The sequence below is a fragment of the Xiphophorus maculatus genome, chromosome 7, assembly GCF_002775205.1.
Source record: "Xiphophorus maculatus strain JP 163 A chromosome 7, X_maculatus-5.0-male, whole genome shotgun sequence".
Lineage (NCBI taxonomy): Eukaryota > Metazoa > Chordata > Actinopteri > Cyprinodontiformes > Poeciliidae > Xiphophorus > Xiphophorus maculatus.
This window is the reverse complement of record NC_036449.1, coordinates 23,194,069-23,213,140: the sequence shown is the minus strand read 5'-3', so window position 1 is coordinate 23,213,140 and position 19,072 is coordinate 23,194,069. Positions and strand designations below refer to the sequence as shown.

The window sequence follows — 19,072 nt, the reverse complement described above, 5'->3', positions numbered from 1 at the left end:
CCCCAGCATCTTGTCACACTGAGTCTGCCCCGGTCTATTGGTGCTCAGAGTTGTCTCGTTTCATTCCTGAAAGGCCTTCTCAACAGGATAAACACACCATTTTTAAGAGGTACATTTCGGTGTAGCTTTTTAATGGGCAATAAATCTGTGTCCACAGGCGTGGATGATACCAGAGGTACACCTCGGGGAGCACATCCATTTTGCTGTGGCCATCAGGGACAGGGGTCTTTTCATTCGCTTCCATTACTCTTATCTGATCAGGATGAGGCACCTACTCCTTCAGCATCAAGTCACACTAGGCTCCCCCGCTGCACTCATCCAAATCCCTTAAAACCATGCTGATATGTATTTCTGTTTTCATGCTTCACCTCTCTTAGTATTGGCGTTTAGACTGCACACTTATGAGACCATAAAATTAGTTTACATAATTTATAGCTTCATTTAAATACCAGTAACACATGGAGGTGTAGTGACATCGATTGCTAAGTTTGTTCTAAACCACAAAAAGTAACTGAACATTTGCCCAACTTCACCATGCCATTGCCAGAGATAAAATAGATAGATTTTTAGTGCCTAAAGCTATAGTGAGAAGGGAGATGTAGTTTGGATCAAACAATGTATAAAAAAATCATAAAAAAGAAGCATGACATTGTTATTTAAAGTTGGGATTTGTATGTTGTTAGTCAAGCCTCAGGAGTTTTTTTTTTTGTTTGTTTTTCTTCCAGGAGGCTAAATGAACTGGGTTCACAGCACAAAGTAGTTCATACATTTAGCAAGGTAAATAAAGCAACTGAGACATTGTATCATGTACTGCTACACATAGTTAAAGCAGGTAAACCCACATCAGTGAAATGTAGGAATGGAACATCTAGCAAAAAGTTTACAGAAATAATAGCAATAATGTTGTTTGAGGGAGAGGGATGCAGTTGTTCATTCGCTGAGAGGTGGGTAGGTCTGTTGCTCTTTGAGAACCATTTCACTTAGAAAACCCCCGTTCTAAACCAAAGGAGAAAAAAAATGATTTCAGATGAAAGTCATGATTCAGAAATTAGGTTTTGTTAAAAGATCATAAGATATAATATCTTACCTGTAGTAGATAACTCTCCTGGTGTCTTCTCAGTGTAGTAGAAATCCAGATTTATTGGTCCTGGATGCTAATGATAACAGCAAAATCTGAGAGGGTCCAAAACAAAGAACTGGTCTATCATCTTTAAACAACAGTAGTCTCAGAAATATCCTACTGAATGCTGTTGTATGAATATTAAATCTTCTGCACTTTTACACTGGACAAACATTTCCAGCAGTGGTGATACATTTTGACAGGAACTTGAGTTAGCGCAGCACCAATGAACTCTCCTGTGTGAAACAAAGACTAAGAACGGAACATAAAACGTTTGACGTGAGCATAAACATAGGACAAAAATATAGTAGTGGAAAATGGAAAAATATTGCAGTGATTTTTTGCCATTTACATTCTACATACTCACTAAACTTTTTTCACTGGGATGTGTTTCACTCAGGAAGAACATTGAAGATGCACTGCCTCCAATCTCCAATTACCACATATCAAAAACTGCAAAAATCAGGAGTAAGTGACAATATGGAGAAGTTACAAACAGTTTTGATTTCCTGCTTCAGGCCATTTGCTGCATGGGTTCCCCTTCTCACTCCACCCTTCTTCCAGTTCAGCTACTAATAAATGAAGGCCACCAGTGCCCCGAAGCTACATTTGAGTTGTTTTAAAAAGGTACAAGCACACTTTGGTTCTGGCTATCCTTAAATTAGCCATTACCTTCAGCCAGCAGAACCGACTGATTTGGATTCATACATGTGCATTTCAACAAAAAAATTAAAATATGACCAGCAAAAGAAAAGCAAAAAAACAAATACAGCCAACCTTTCTTTCAGTGGAAAGAACAGTAACTTGATGGTTGTCCAGTGGTCAGTATCCAACACTCCCCACAAACAGGGTAAGCCACAAAAGGTCACTGGTAAAGAAGCTGGTGGTCAGAGTTGCATGTGCCCAAGGTTATTAATAGCGTTATGTGCAATGTGTGATAGAAAAAGATCCATAACCAACTGCAATAATCCTAGCCTGGAAAGGATCGTAAAGCCAAGAACATTCATGGTCCAAAAAAAAGAAAAAAGAGCTTCAAATGTGAACATTTTAGAGTTAAAAGTCATTTTTCATATTGGCATCATAAAATATAGAACTGTAACTGTATTTTGGGTTTTCATCAGCAGTAAGCATAAAGCATTAAAATCAACATTAAATCCTTACCTTGAATTAAATTACTGAACTAAATTTACTTTTGAGTGACATTCCAATTTAGTGAAATGCATTTCTAAACGTACACCAAAAATGATCAACAGCAGGTAGGTTCAGCACTTCAGAAATACTGAAAGATCCCTTTAGGTTTCTCTTGCCGTGGCATCATCCAGTGCATATTTGCTACCATCTAAATGACAGCAGAATTTTTCAATTTTGACAGCACAACTGCAGGCTTCTCTTTCAAGCACTGCAGTTAGTGGAGGAAAGCGAAGGAGAAAGATAAAAGGTTGGAGAGGCATCCCGAAGCTGAGATGGTATCAGGCCTTTTCGAAGGATCTGTGCTGAGAGGGGCGGACGTGGATCAGCAAGCCGCTGATGAAGACGTCTCTTCTAGCCGGAAAGAGCGGCCGCACATCCACTTTAATTAGAGCTGGGGCCTCGCATTCACATAAAACAAGAGGGGAAAAGTCTTTTATGTGTTTTTTCTTAAAAGGTGTGGGGTTGGGGTGGGGTTGTTAACATTTACAATGGGACTTTAACAGTGCAGTCTCTGAGCATTTCCTTTTGATTAGGCCGGTAAAGCGGTTTTGTAATTATAATTGAAAAAGACATACAGCAAAAAAAAGGACAAATCACCGCAATATAACATCCACATCCATTAACAACACCATAAAAAGAAGCCGAGGATGATCATCATTCTTCTATAAGCCGAGATCTGTGGTAAAATAGAGACTAACATTCAATTAAGTCCAGAAAAAAAAAAGTAATGAAGCTGAGTCACTTCAGACTGCTGGAAAATGTTTTAATGGGTTAATGCAGGCATTCTTGCAGACAACAACTTCATAATTTTTTCCAAAGTTTTCAACGTGACGCTGATTGACGAGTAATATCATCAAAAAATGATGCTACTCTCACTTTACAAAATCCTCCGAAGTGTCTGTCACACCACACTACATACAAGACGGACTGAATAACCATGACAATACCCCCCCTATTGAAACACAGAATAACATCGCCAGTAGATGTGATGCTCAGCATCCTACAGACATCCAAGCATGTTAGAGGAACCTTTTACTCAATTCATGTACTTCTGCACAGATGTCGAATAATTGCAGAAAATAAGCTGTTAAAAGCAAAACTGGAACTTTTGACACTTTCTTTTGACAATAAAACAACCATGCATTAGTCTCTCCACTTTTAGTTCACCACAATATACTGAGCATATATATTTGAAAGTTGGCAATACTAAGAAGGAACAAATTTTCTTTTTTTTTCACAGATGTATGATCTGGAATATGTAATTTGAATGGGAGACGGAGAACATATTTCCATAAATTTCCAATGTTTTCGTATATTTGGGCCAAACAGACACTTTTCCATCTTACATGGATTGACACTTGCCTTCAAAATAGCAGATTACTACCCCCCTCCCCCTGACAAATACACAATAGAACACACTTTCTTGTACATTGGTCTTCTAAAGATGGTTCAATTGTCATTTACATAGAAATGGTGCCATCAATATGGGGCATACGCATATTTTCAAAAAGTGTAAAGAACTGACCTTGCACTGAGTGTTCATGCTTTTTAATGTCTAGTCACAAAACGGGCTAAACATTACAAATATATAATATTTCCCATTTAGTTAAACCTTTGTTACGTTCCTATAGAACTCCATATCAAAATGACTATACATGGGAACTAGTGCAACCTGGAGGAGGCCTGGTCTTTGTGACAAGGCAGGCACGGAGTAAAATAGACGAAGTGCTCTAGAGCAGCTCCAGAGCAATGGCAGATATATTAAGGCCATTTTGAAAATTACAGGAAAAAAAAATGTAGAAGAGAACTTGGCTTGCTGCCCGCGCTAAACAGAGTTCAGCTGGGGCAGCAAAGCAAGCAACACCGATTGAATCAATTGTTTTCCAATCCACAGATGTCAAACTTCCATGTGCCAGCCTCCCCCCCACGTCTCTGGTCAGAAAGCTCCACTCCTCTTTATTCAAGTGTGTTCAGTTTTGGTGGAAATAAAAGAGTGGCACACTCACTAGTCCTTTTCTTTGTAAAAACCCCCATGCTTCACACCCTTCTTTATAGTCCAGGAGCAAAGTCGGGCAGTCAGGACTGTTTTAGGCGCTTCCTCGGAAGACCAAAGGGTGGGCACTGTGCAGAAGCCAGGGCACGGAAGGCTTCAGCTACCAAGTGAGGATGGGACTGGATCATTGACTTCCAGCCTGCGGTCTCCATTATGTCTGTGGCGTGACTGTAAGCACAGGCAAAGTGAAGTTAACACCAAGACGCCATGATCGGCACATTAAAAAGCAATAAACATAAATGAGATTGTAATGCAGGAGAGCGCTGACTCAGCAGCTGCATCTTCATCCAGAAAAGGACCAGAAGTACTTTTCTTCACAAAGATAAACAGATAATTAATTCTAAGAGATGCACCAAAAAAAAAAATTGACTGTTTCAGCCTGGCCCTGATCAGTGATTGATTAACAAACACACCCTAAAATAATACTAACACATCATCATAGCAACACTAATCTTTTGTGTGAATGTCGCTATTGAGAGTAGAAAACTTAAAAGGTGTCTACTTTCATTATCACTGAAGTGTTTGGAAATTAAATCATAGGAAGGTTCTTTTGAAAAAACACCATTTTATACAAGCTGAGAAAAGTGTTAAAGGACAATTGAGGCAGATAATGTGAATTCTGAACTAAGTGTGGTAAAGCTGCTTTGAGTGTTTTGAGATCTATGGTTTGAAATGTATTTAGAAATGTTGGCAGCCTTTTCAAATTTCAGTTAAGTGCTCTAAATTCTCTAGTGAATCCTTCCAGCTGTCATTAATGCCAGCTCCGCTAATAGCTAAGGCTGTTTAAAAGTGCCAAATACACCTTAAATGTCATCTTTGTTTCAAAAAAGTAAAATCCTCCTTATAAAGACTGATTTATTGATCGGTGGGATGTTACTTCAGCCACTCAAAGCTTTACAAAAACCAGCAAAAGAAATAGAGCCATAAAATTCTGCTCTATCCAGGATCCACCACTGCATGCATAAAACAACCAAAATAAAGTTCTTCATTTCAAGGTGTCCTGGAACATTGCACTACATCATCAAAAAGAAAAACTTGCTTCCTTTCTTTAAAAAATAAAACAAATATTCCTTTTTGCGGGTTTTATCCAAGTATGAGTCTATTAATAACTTGGATCCAAAGATAAGGGGCTTCAAACTGAAAAGGCAAACAGCACTCTGTCTGCCTAAGCTAAAACAATGAATTCTAATGCATCTGGTAGGGGGAAGAGATAAGAGCGTGTTATTAATCTTGTGTCACATATATCAGCTAATTACATACTTGCTATTCCAGTTCTTTCCATCTTTACAGCCCAGCTGTCTCAGGACACTGCACCTATGGCAAGGAGATAAAAAGGTAAGCATTCAGGGCTGGTAAACAGAAATGGCAGCAGGAATTTATCACTTTGCCTTTTTTTTTCTTTTTTGCAATACTTGCCTGTTGATAAAATCTATGGCTTGTGCTTTGAGTTGCTCGGCACTGTGCAAGTCAGCCAAGATGAGGGTGTCGGCCACATTCTCCACTGAAAGGCTGTTGCACAAGGCCTCCTCACACATGACCTTTAAACGCTCTAGAGCATACTGGAGTGGGAGCAAGAGGGGGAAACAGAATACAGCTGTGATTAAAAGGTTAGGAAGTACATTCATTTGGTTTAGGGATTTTATTATTTTAGAATGTCCGCAAATCTGTTTTCAGTTAAAATGTGCGTAGTGAACCAACGATCATTACAAAAAGCTTGATTATACTCCTAATATTATTAAAAAAACAGAATCTTTTATTAATGAAGTGACTGGTTCTGCCTTTCCATCAGCTACAGTTATAAATCCAAACAAGTCTAAAACTTTTTTATTGTATCCAGGAACACACCTTTCCATCAATATACAAATGTTCAGGATGGACAGAGCTAAATAACATGTTGCTTGTATGCCATGTGCTTGCAACCACTGGTTGTATTCTGCCAGTAGTCTCCACATGTTGTTATTACATGTGTAATGTGTCTCACAAATGTGCTGCATTTTCCCTGCGTTTCCTGTCCCTGTTACAATGAAACTGACAGAGATGAAGGAAGAGGGGCAGACTTCCAGAGCGCTCAAAGAGGTGTGTCCACAAAAGCGCAGCATCATCAAAACTAATCAGGCAGCAACAAATCATTGCAATAACATTTAATATGACACAAGAGGTGCCTGTGCTACAAAAACATGTCAATAACATTTAATAATGCAATGCTTTGAGCAGAGGGTTTAGATAGAAAGAATGCCTCATGCTTAAAATGATCAGGAGTGTGCAGTTTTTAAAAGGGGATAGAACACATTATGCATTCTACCTTATTTACAACAGAAACATGCTAAATTTCAGAATAAAATCATGTATTTGAACTAATTCAACTTGGTAAGACACTTTTAAACAAAAACAAATTCTACAGCTAGAAAATAAAGCAACTTGACAACTCTATAGTCATGATTAATTGTGAAGAGAATTTCAGTATGAAAATGCACCAATTAAACAATCAGATCAGAATCATCTAATGTTACCCTCATTAGCTCTTATAGGTGATTAAGTCATTTTTCTTCCTATCCAATAAACACATTAAACCTCAGATTATTTTGAGTACTGTGTAGCTAGAGGTCTTACATGTTTAAAATGCCCAAATTAAAGTCCATGAAAATGGTGTATATGCATGTTTAGCATTGCTGCATTAGATTCTGAGACTGATGTTTTTTCCAACTAGATGTGAGGCAGTGACTTTCAGATGCTGCTCAAGGGAGTTACACAACCCTTCCTCTGTGTACACAGTACAGCAAAACGTTTCAGAAATTGACAATCAGACACATTTTTGATTTTACAAATATCACGCTAAATTGAATATAAGAATTTGCTAAAACACAAAAATTATAATTCGATATACTGAAAGGATGACTTTCTTGTCAACTTGCTTTTTACATGGCCTGTCACACTTTCTGGCAACTCCTGGTGAAAAATTCCTAACTGTAGAGGAATAATTTCTAATTGAAATTTTTAGAAATATTTGACCTTTAATTTGAAGTTTTTATAACTGAACCATTTCTAAAATTTAAAACTAACTTTTAATAAATTCATCAGTAGTCTAGGACAGTGTTTCCCAACCCTGGTCCTCACACTGCACACTGTCCTACATGTTTTAGATGTTTCCCTGCTTTAATGTGCCTGATTCAACTGATTGCAGTTCAACACACGCCTGTTAATCAGTCATCAATTGAAATCAGCTGGACTGAAGCAAGGAAATACCTAAAACATGGTACATGCATGTGCCCTGCATGTGCCTTGAGGACCAGGGTTGGGAAACACTGGTCTAGGAGGTTGTTGTTTTCCTAGCATGGGCTATGAATAACTTGCGAAACACACTTCCCTAGGACACTTAAAATCCCCACTTCTGAATCCTCCTGAACACAACCATGTAAAAATTTAACAGGACAAGACTATGCATCATCTTACTAGAGAGCTGGTATGGCAATCTGAAATGTGACTATTTTCCACATGAAATAAATTTTTTTATTGTTATGCTGCTATAAAAATTATATAAGAATTTATTTTTAGGATGTTCAGCAGGGATGCAAAAATGTGCCATATGCATTCCAGGGTCAAATCCACATTTTGTAGGTGTTGACCCATTGCATTAGAGTAATAACCTCAGCAGTTGTCAGTAAATCCAACGGGATATTCTGACCTATTTTACATTTCTAGTGGAGCATATGAAAGTTCATAATTATGCTGAGGACTATAGAATGCAAAATGTACTGTTTAATTAATAAAGATGTCATTTAAACTAGCTACTTTGTCTTAAGTAGAATCCTGACAAAAAGAAGTCTTTAGAATAAGAGGCGAAATGTTTTCAAGCAACCAGTCGTCCTGTTTCCTTCTACTTAAGCACTTAGATTTTCAGTCACCCACTCCCTGGGTAACTGAGAAGCTACACAAGCGTTCTTTGTGAAAATAAAAAAACATCATTCATATATAATTACCGTATGTTTTCAAATTATTAATTGATAATCACCTAGAAATTGTGAGGATTGGCCATACTAGAGATTTCAATTAAGAAAAAGTTAAAGGAAGATAATGATCGGATACAAATGGAGCTGACAAAGCTAATTCCACAGGTACTTACTTTATCAGCAGCTGCCAGCAAATTGTCTGCCATTTTTTCCAAGTTTGGCGCCTTCCCTGTATAAATGAAGCCCATCATTTCCCTAAAGACATCTGGATCCACATCACTGATGTCAACTCGATTCTGCAGATTAAACAAAATGTTCCTTTACTACACATAAAATTATGACGTCATGGATTACCGTGCTTTGCGAAACTTTTTACACCCTTGATTTTTTTTTCCACCATCTGAACAACAAAGTTGATACACATTTGTTAAGTAGTAGAGAAAAGAAATAATATTTTTTCAAAAAATATTTCAAAAAAATCACATAGGAGAGACAGAAAATGCATAAAAGAAGGTGTTATGATCAGATAAGGCCAAACCTAGATGTTTGTGGCTCACATAAAGAGCAAAACGTAAACAGCATGAGCACAACATTCTGAAAAAAAACCTAATGGCCCAGTCAAAGTTAAGAGCTAAATACAATTGAGAATATGGTGAAATACTTTAAAATAGTTTTTTTTACAGTAAATAATTATCAAACATGCCTTCTGAAGGCAGTGTTTTATTTAAGTGCAACAGAATAAATAGGGCTAGCAACCTGTACATGCCTCGCTTTCACTGTTTTTAGGGCTTCTTGTTTTCCACAAATAATGCACTGTTTCTTTTGGAGAATCACATAAAATGTTTTGGGGGCACTTCAGTCAAAACAAATTGAAGTTTGAGGGTATAACTAGACAAAACACAAACAATTCTAAAAAAGTGTGAAAAGAGGCACTGTAGAGCAAATACTTATCCCATTTGGTGGGATTTTCCTGATTGCTAACATGGCCGCAGCATGTTAGCAATCAGGAAGCAGTTTGTGTATTGAGGACACAGGACAGAAGTAAGTTGGTGCTCTTACCTTTTTACTTTCTTCCATTTCATGTTCGAACATTGCATTAAAGACTGGAGACCTCGCTGTTAAAGTAAATACAGAAATGAATAAATAAACTTGCATGCAAAAAGGATTAGTCAATGCTTCAGTACACTTAGAGGTTTCTCTTTTTACTCCAACAGTATCACATGCCTATTTCGCACATCTTTAAACATTTTCACTCATCTTCTCTCCTTTGAACAAATTCGGTAGGTAATACCTCAAGCCAGAGTTTCCTCCTGTACTAAAACTCAAATGCTGTTGCTCACTTGTTAGTCACTCTGGATTAAGGCCTGTGTCCAATGAGCAGAGAAAATCTACATTTAACATTCAGACCGCCAAAAAAACAAAACTGTAGCGTAATTTCCATAATAGTCATGTTGTAAGCATTTTTTCCTTGAACACTTCAGCAGCCACCATGTCTAATCGAGATAAGCGCATCGCATAGAGCCAGCCTCTCAATCTCCTGGATCCTCCAGTCATCTGGGTCAAGCAGAGCCAAGCAGGAGTGAAGTTGTGGATTAGCAACCACTGCAGAACTGGGCCATAACAAATCAAGTCCAGCACACAGAGCCTCCTTAGCCTCTCAGGTGCTTATGGCTCTCTAGGAGAGGTCATCCACAAGAAGCATTGATGTCTTTTTTTTTTAAGTGCCTCTTGTGACGCTGCGCTCCTGAATGTTGCGTGCCAGTTCTGATGGGGGATGAAAATGTCCTACCTGCAAGGATGGATTTGTGGGCTTTGAACTCTTGGCCTCCCACGTAGAGGCTGCAGTCTGTGAAGCGTGAACACTCCCACAGGTTCCCAAGGTCATCAGACAGCTGACATTCTGGTACTTTCAGCATGTTCATGTTAGACTGACCCGAAATGTTGACAGAGTCCTGGACGACACTTACCTGTACATACATAACAGAAAAAGCAGCAACATGAAGCATTTGGATATTTATTTATATTTTTATTACTTCTTTGAAACGACAAAGAAAAAAAAGACCAAATTCAACAATAGATTAAGAAACAGATAATCTTAGAACAAAAAATTAATCAACTTCTTACAACTCTATTCAAAAGTACTTGTGTCCCTTTTACTTATTCACATTTTGTACATTTACAGCCACAAACTCGAGTATTTCTTTGTATTTTATGTAATAATCCAACACAAAGTTATGCATAATTGTCAAGTGGAAGAAATAAGATACACGGTTTTCAAAACTTCTTACCAATAAAAATCTACAACATGACAAGCTTTTTTATTTAACCTTGCTGATACAGTTTATTGTAGAACAATATGAATATGTTTTCATCTAAACCACAAGTATTAAACTGCAATTCTCAAGGGCCAGTGCCCTGCACTTCTTAGATGTACCTTTGCTTAAAACACATCAGATTTAAATAATCAATCATTGATAGGACTCTAAAAAATGTAACCACATGTTGAGAAGGCAGTTTAGCCATTTGATTCAGGCATGTTGGACTAGACACGTTTAAAAGTTATTCTTCCTTGTTTTTGTGGAGGAAGCAGATCCAGAACAGCGTTGTGCTGTCACCATGATGTGTAACCGTGGCAACAGTGTTCAAGGTAAATACACAGCATTTTGAATATAAGCCAAAAAGTTTGATTTTGGTCTCATCTGATCAAAGGATGTTCTCCCACTATGTACTTAGTTTATTTAGGATCCACATGTAGCTGCAGCTATGCTGCCTTTACTCTTACAGTGGTCCAGACATCACTTTATTACATCACTAACAAATTTTAGAAATAAAAACAAAAAAACCAACAACTTTGAAGACAATATGGCAGAATATGTGTAATTTTAGGTTAAACACATAATTAACTGTAAAGCAATATAGTATTTGTATATATTTGGCACAAGTATTGTGCCACATAGGATTTTATCTCAGAGTAAAAGAGGCTGAGTAATAAAAAGCATGCCACACCTTTTAGATTTTATTCCACACATTTTGTAATGGTCTATCAGTTGAAAAGATATTCCAGTTTGTGGTTGTAACATGACAAAAAGTGAAAAGGTTTGAGATGTAGGGATACCTTTGCAAAGCAGTGTACATATAATTTATGACAAAAGTCTTACTCTCTTTATAGAAAGTGGTGTTTTTTTTCACCTATCATGGCAGTATTAAAGCAGCTGCACTGACACCTCATTTAGCTTGTCCCTCGAAAGAACATTTTCCAACATACTCACTCTTCTTGACATTCTGAATTTAATTATTTTGAAAACAAGCATCAATTTAAATGTAAGATGCAAGAAACACTTAGCTCTGTAGAAGTAAAATGTCATTCAATGCAAATTTAAACTGTGAGCCATAATTCAGCATTTCTCAGAAGTAAACCAGCCATGACATAATTCTGCTACTCTTTCCATTAAAAAAGGGTAGGCACTGGATGTAAAAATCAACACACACATTTTTTTTGTCTTCACAACACTATGAAGAAATTTAACCAATACCCCCGCACCCCCAAAAAAACAAGAGCAAATCCGCTTAATTATTTGTAAAGATAAACAAAACAGAACAAGAAAATAGTTCAATCACATTTAGTAATTATTGACATGCGGCTTTGATTTAAAGTCACAACAGAAAACAACTTAATATACCATTTATTTAAAAAAAAACTAAACAAAAAAAATACTATTTGAATCACATTTACCTCACAAAAAAGTGTGAGCTTGTCATCAGGTAAGAGACCATTAGCTTCATCAAGGAGGAAATCTCTCCTTATAAATTTTTTGAAGCCCCAGTCTTTGCCTTGGACAAACCTATACGCTCTTTGGCTCTCTGTAAATAGAAACATAATGTCAAGTTTTACAACATTCTTCAAACCTGCAGCTTCATAAATAACAAAATAAATGTAAAGTTTGTATGAAAATATTTGTAATTGCTAAAACTCACCCATTGCTTTTGTTTCCTCTCTTTTAGCATTCAACAAAGAAAACTTAAACTTTGCTCTGACTTCACTTTTTGGACAACTAACAAGAAGTAAATACAGTGATAGATAATCTTTGCTTTCATCATCAAGTCCCTTTGGATTAACTCTCAGACACCTGGCACAGATTAAAGTAATGAAGATTAGATTATGCATGAATATGATATGTTGCAATAACCTTTTTATGGCCACAGAAAGCTTAGACTGAAATTTAGAGTAAGATACTTTCATACTAACCATTTCATTTTGTCATTAGGGCCAGAAGAGAAGGTTGAACTCTTCAACACCTCTCCCATTTCTTCTCTGCAAAAACTAAAGTTGTTTATGGTCCACATGTAGGAAAACTTCACTACTTTGACCTGAAAACCAATAAAAATCAAGCAAATTAGATTTTTTTTATTATTTAAAGCACAGAAATAAAAATTACTTGATTTTATCAAATATTATGGATTGGAAGTTAATCAGTTCAAACTATTGCTTTATTTTACTGACAGATCCAGTTTCAATACAAAAATGTATTGTCCAATCAATCCAAAACAGGTTTAAAGTCAAAAACACAAACTCTAATTCGATCCCAATTATAAAGTTTATGTCGAATAATAAAACATTTTTAGAGCAACCCTTTATATTCCTAAATAATAAGGGTTGAAATGCAAGTAAGCACTGGTAAGTCGCTTTTTAAAAAAAAATCATAAAATAGTATTTTTAAATTTGAAGGAGACATCAATGGGTACTGGTCATTTTGCCCCTTTGCTATTTTTGTTGCTTTATGTTGCTTTTGATACAAAACAGAGCAGTCTGCCTCCAGACGCTTCGTACTGACAAAACTTTTTGTGCTCTCTTTAACAACTGACGATTACCAGTAATTTCTTAAATTACATTTAAGGATTATAAGAAATATGTTCATATGACTCCATTAAATAGTACTTGCATGCTCAAAACTATTATAATTTGATCAGGGGCATTAATCTGTTAAGTGTCATTAATCAGTCGACCCCAATGTACATGGACTCAAAACTGTTTTTTTAATTTTAATAGGTTTAAATTAAATTGAAAAACGTATTCTCTAGTGGCTTTCCAATTAAAAAAAAAAAAAAATTGTAGTCATTTCCCAAGTCAATTACAAACATGGAATAGAACCAGAACTGAAAGCACTTGGGCATTTTACAGAAGGTAGGATAAGATGCCTTTTTAAAATTCATTTTAGCATATTGGTTTGTCCTCTACCTTCTACAATATAATGAAATACATTTTATACAATTTCTGATCAATTTTAAGGACAATTTAAGATAAATATCCATGTAGCATTCGGGGTATCAAAAATGATGAGCTAATTTCATGCCAACAATACAAGCTCCCATTTTAAACCTAAATGTATGTGTTTCAAAACAGGACTATATTATTTCTCATCAATATGATGTCCAAAAGAGATAATTTAATAAATGAATTTATTCCTGCACCTGTGTGTAACACCAGCTCTCTGCCACAGGTCCACTTGACATCTCCCCAGGAGGAGGAGGGGTGGGAACCCGTGACATCACTGGCTCGGATGTACCACTCACTGACGTCCTTAAAGCTCTGACAGTTTCAAGTAAAAAGAAAACACAGTGTTATTTCTGGAAAACTTACCATCAGCTATGGTTTCAACATTTTCTAATATTAGTGGAAAATGCCTGGCAAAATAATCACTAACTTGAATTAAAATTATTTAACAAGTTACATTTGATTGGAAAGTTATTCTGGTAATAAATGGCTTAAAACATAAACAAAACCCAAACAAGATGTATCTTCTGTAAAAACAACGCCACAGATATTTTGGTTAAAATAGTGCTGCAATTATATCAGTTGTATTTTATAATAAATACAAAATGTAGTAAATCAAACACATAGTAATTCTGCTTTTGTCACTTATAGACACTAAGTTAAAGCCGACTAAGTGTTGTTTAGTTATCAGTCTATCTCAAGTTCTTTGTTGGAAACATTGTTTATGGCAACATTTGATTTTCTGGTTAAATGTAGTAACAAAACCATTTAAAATAATTTTAAAAAGTAAAATACACAGAAAAGCCTTTTTCATACAAATATTTCTGAGACATTACAATAATCTTCCTACAAGTGTAACAAAATGAATAAAATCACAATCACAGCTAAAAAGCTATGGTTAAAAAAAAATATCACTTCTCTTTAGATTTTACAGTCAAATTTGACTACATGGCATTACTGCCAAAGTCCCACAAACAAGTACTGTACTGCTCGAAAACAATATTATTTTTGAAATAAGTTTCTTAGGACACCAGCGATATAAAAAAGTGTATTTCTTATCAAACCTGCTTTTTTTATGCTTCATTGAACAAACATTAGGAAAAATAGTAAAAAAAAAAAAAATGAATTCATTCTTGACAATACAGCCAGTTTTGGACATTTTGAAGCATTAATTGGAATTTATCACAATAAATCAAAAGTCTTAAGATGGTTTTCATGATAACAATATGGTGAATGCTCAACTCTTTATCAGGTTTTTAAACTGAGCAAAAATCATGTTAGTAGTAAATAAATATTTGAAAGGTCACGGCTAAACAAGGATAATGAAACTGACAATACAGAAAGCATCAATGATATAATGATTTTAGTGTGTTCATTAAAACACTAGAAGGGAACAACAAATACTTTTAGCAGAAAATGAGTTTCTGTAAAGTCCACCTGAACTTTAAAAGCAGTGATTCTCAAATACTTGTACATACTATTCAGGTGGGAATATTTACAAAAACTTGCTAACATTTTGAACACAGAGAAAGAATGACATATACACTGTAATAATCATAACTGAATTAAAATAAATTTGAGGAAAACCTTTGGACATGCCACACACATGATCAACAAATGAGGTGAAAAGTTGTTGTTTTTTGCAAGATAACACTGGTACTTCAGCAGACCAGAAACATTTAGATATTTTACTGACTTCAGAGATTTTGCAGGCCAGGACACGCTTTGATGAAAGTATTATGCAAAGACAAAGGCAAAATCTGGCAGTCACACCAGTGCAAATTTACTGCTGCTAAATCGTTCAATGCATGATAACATTTCATAATTTGACAGTCCAGAGAAAATTACCAAAATTTTATGGGGTCATGTTATACCTTCTAATCCGATCAAGAATGTTTAGAAAAACACTATGAACTAAAAAAGCTTACACCAATAGCTAACACTAAACAAGATAACTAAAAACAAAAAAAGTGTTCCAACGCCAGGACATCAATGACCATGAAGACACAAGAAATTAGTCTCTGTTCTGTGTGTGAATTGCTGCTGTTCTAATTAAGATTTGACAGTTCTTTCCACAGGAAAACTGAAAATGAAATTCCACTTAGTTCAGCTTAAATATGCCACACCCAACTCTTCAAATTACCTCCAAAATCACATGAATTTTAAGCTCCATTTCACTGATATGAGTTTCTGAAACATCTGACTGTAAATGTTTCACTAATCACTGCCATTTATGTTTATGATGCTTGCTGTGATAACTTATTGACTATATAGTCTAATGTGTGTTTAGGTCATAAAAGGCATTGTCCAGTCACTGCTAATAAGGTACAGCAAGGCTTTAAAAATGAACAGCTTCAAAACTACAAATTGTACACCATGCAATTTCTATATTAAAGTCACTTTAATGAGACGTGACCTGGAGAGAAAGTCCTGGAGTTTTCTGCAGTTGTACCTAGCAAAAAGTACAACGGAAATAACTTTCCCTCATCTGCTGCCGTGTGTTGCTAATCAGCTAATTTAAAGAATGCTACCTCACATTTCCCATGCTTACAAGAAGGTACCAGAGCAGAAAGCTCAGCAAATTATTCAGCAAACTTAAAAGACATTTTATACTCACTAAGTACTTCGGAACTATTACAAAATTTAGCAGGTCGTCATTCTGTTTCTTTGCTTCAGTGTATGTGTCAAAATCTGTTTATATAAACGATCCCCTATATATATTAAAATGTATCAATATTTTTCAATACTTTTGTGCAAGTACAAATATTTGTCGCTTTGGTGTTTTAAATTGAAACAATTTATTCATGTTGCACATTATAATGTGGAAATCTCCGCATGATGCCTTTATGCCTAGTGTTTAACTTGAGCAGCTCTTTTAGTGATTATAGATTTCATGTTTACGTTTACATTTACTGATTAAATAAATGTATATATATGCATTTTTTAAATGCAAGAAAATATGCAATACCAAGCAAAGTAGAACACTTTGATGATGTAGAAAACACTAACATGTTTTGTATGTTCATTTGAAATAGGATGTGCCAAACAGTAATGAGATCTCATACTGAGAATACATGTATTAGCATGCATAGGCTTGCTACTCAAAATCTGTTTTGAGTATGTTGCAGTACCTGTACCCCACACCCCCTTAGTTTACCTACAAAATCTGAGTCATGCAACATGGGTAATGAATAAAAAAAACGTTTGCATCACCTTTTGAATTCTTGAAAGATGTAAAATATGGAGTTTTTCCCTCTATGTATTTATAGAGTCCTTCATTGTCCCATCTTCCTGTAATAAAAAAAACAAATATAGATTAGGGCAGGCAAATGATCAAAATATTGCTGTATAAAAAACTAGATTGTCAACAAATCATAGCAATATCTATGAAAAGATCAAAACGAACTAAAAACTTACACCATTAAAATATATTGCACCCATTAAGTTGAACGTTAAGTTCAGAATTACTGCAACAATATTAAATCCGGACCTATGCTCACGTCAGGAAAATCTGTTCTACACTACGAGTTATAGAGAACTGAAATAAACTGGAATATTTCATCTTATGGTAAACATAGTTTTGGGGGGGAAAAAACGCTCTTGTGAAATCAATTTGATGAACTCGAGAATTCAAAAGAAACTACTGTTTGGCTAACACGTTAGCTAGAGTTTTGCAATAACGCCAAAAATGCAACAGAGGATGCAAAGCGGACAAACATTTTTCTAGCATCTGTGCATTATCTTCAACTCCTGTTCCTAAAGTTGTGGAACAAAGCTCACAATTCTCGATATTCAGGATGTAAAACGAGTGCGACAAAAGATGAAAAGAGAACTGTTAGCGAACACGGGTTTCAGTTAGAACAGTCATTTCCGATCGTCATCTACATGGCTTCACTGTACAGTTATTACACATTTAACCCTGCTTAAGAGTTGTTCAAAAACGATAATTATAACTAGACGGAGAGAAAACATGATGTAATAAACGGTACATATTTGGCTAAAGCAAGCTAATGTTTCCACTAGCAAGATTAACTTCACTTTAGCCTTCATCACAGTGCAAATGTAGCGAATTTATCTGCTCACGAACCATCTGTAAGCTTCACTTTGCTATGTTACTCCTCGCTTGTAACACAATCAAATCAGGGATGCGTCAAGTTAAATCAGGAAGATGATGTTTGGACTCCGCAGTACCCGGTAAAAACAAAGGCCCTACACTGATCCCAATGACAGGATGCTAACCAGAAGCTAATGTAAATCCTCACGCTCTGTTACTGGAAGTAAAAACAACATCGGCTAACTAGCAGCTAGCGAAAGGCTAATCCTTCTCCCTCCTGTCTGCTTACAAAAAGTTTAAAAAGACGTCGTAATGACGTACCTTTTAATTTTATACTCCCATATATATCGAATAAAACATATAGCTTTGTGTTTTAATCGCTCCTTCCACCGTGCGGCACTTTGGACTCTTTTTCATTCAGTCTCTTCACAAGGTTTTCTTTGTCCAATTTATCTGTGCTAGCTTACAGTTGTCTAGCTGGCTTGTAGCTTCACGGGCTAGAAAATATAGGACACTGCGCATGCGCGAAGTTTAGATAACGTTCACAGACTGTGTTCCTCTAATGTGGATACATAAAAACGGCTCTTTTAGTATTCAGATCAGAATATTTAGTTCAATAATTTAGTGAAGCTTATAGCTTTTAAAATGAAACAAAGTCTTGATATTTGTACAGAAGATATACGTACACACATGTGAATAGGGTAACTATGAAATTAAATAAAAATAAATAAATGAAATTTGTGTGGCAAGTGGTCAGGATGTTGTGCCTGATTTTTGTAAAAAGTGTGTGCTTTGAATACATTCAAATCAAAAGCTTGGGCTATTTCCAGCACTAACAAAAAACAGTAGGCAATACTATTTTTATATGTCTTAAAATCTGACATTTCATGAACAAAAAAAAAATTAACAAAACTACTTAAAAGAATATTTTAATTTTAAAAAGGACATGCCTGTATCAGACATTTTTGTATTCAAAACTTTGAGGAAGAAAGTCGACAATGAATGTATAATTCCCAACAAATATACATAAAAGTATTGTTTTTCAAACAAATAAATATTACAGGTTGAAACAAAGGGCATTATATGCATAAGGCAAATCCATAAAAAGATTCCAAACTGATTTATAGGAAATTACTAATTTATTTACATTGAAAAGTACATTTCAACACACTTAAGCAAAAAAGCCATACTGTGTGGTTTTGCTGACTAAAATCCGTTCAGCTTGCACTATCACTTGCTGAAAACATCCCCTCCCCCTACTGACTGAAAGTAAGTTGGTGGTTTGTGCCTTGCAACTAGATACTGTTACTATAACGGAGGAGTAGATCTTTCAAAATTAAATTCTTGTCTATTTTCATCACACAATTTCTGCATTTAAATCATGTTGCATTTATTCCTGTTTTTGACTTAATATGTTTCCAAAAAAATGCATTGC

At 35.6% G+C, this 19,072-nt stretch overlaps 1 protein-coding gene across 2 annotated transcripts; it reads right to left on the bottom strand.

Moving 5' to 3' along the window:
- Window positions 1–3,057: 3,057 nt before the first annotated feature.
- On the bottom strand, window positions 3,058–18,130 carry spopl (speckle type BTB/POZ protein like). 2 transcript variants are annotated; one of them, XM_005810044.3, is made up of 12 exons: window positions 17,959–18,130; window positions 16,797–16,874; window positions 13,781–13,898; window positions 12,558–12,679; window positions 12,287–12,438; window positions 12,045–12,172; window positions 10,101–10,278; window positions 9,371–9,426; window positions 8,485–8,607; window positions 5,781–5,923; window positions 5,625–5,678; window positions 3,058–4,532 (listed from the first exon to the last, which is right to left on the bottom strand). In XM_005810044.3, the coding sequence occupies exons 3-12, from the start codon at window positions 13,856–13,858 to the stop codon at window positions 4,388–4,390; spliced, it is 1,179 nt and encodes a 392-aa protein (XP_005810101.1). In that variant the 5' UTR covers window positions 13,859–13,898; window positions 16,797–16,874; window positions 17,959–18,130; the 3' UTR covers window positions 3,058–4,387. The 2 variants fall into 2 exon arrangements, with proteins under 2 accessions (XP_005810101.1, XP_023193267.1); XM_023337499.1 differs by lacking the exon at window positions 17,959–18,130 and adding an exon at window positions 17,671–17,787.
- Window positions 18,131–19,072: the final 942 nt, after the last annotated feature.

Coding starts and splice junctions, on each gene's coding strand:
- spopl (XM_005810044.3), bottom strand. CDS start 13,858: ATGTCACGGGTTCCCACCCCTCCTCCTCCTGGGGAGATGTCAAGTGGA. Junction 12,173..12,286: donor AGAGGAAACAAAAGCAATGG/GTGAGTTTTAGC, acceptor TTCTATTTACAG/AGAGCCAAAGAGCGTATAGG. Junction 4,533..5,624: donor GGAAAGAACTGGAATAGCAA/GTATGTAATTAG, acceptor CTGTGCTTACAG/TCACGCCACAGACATAATGG.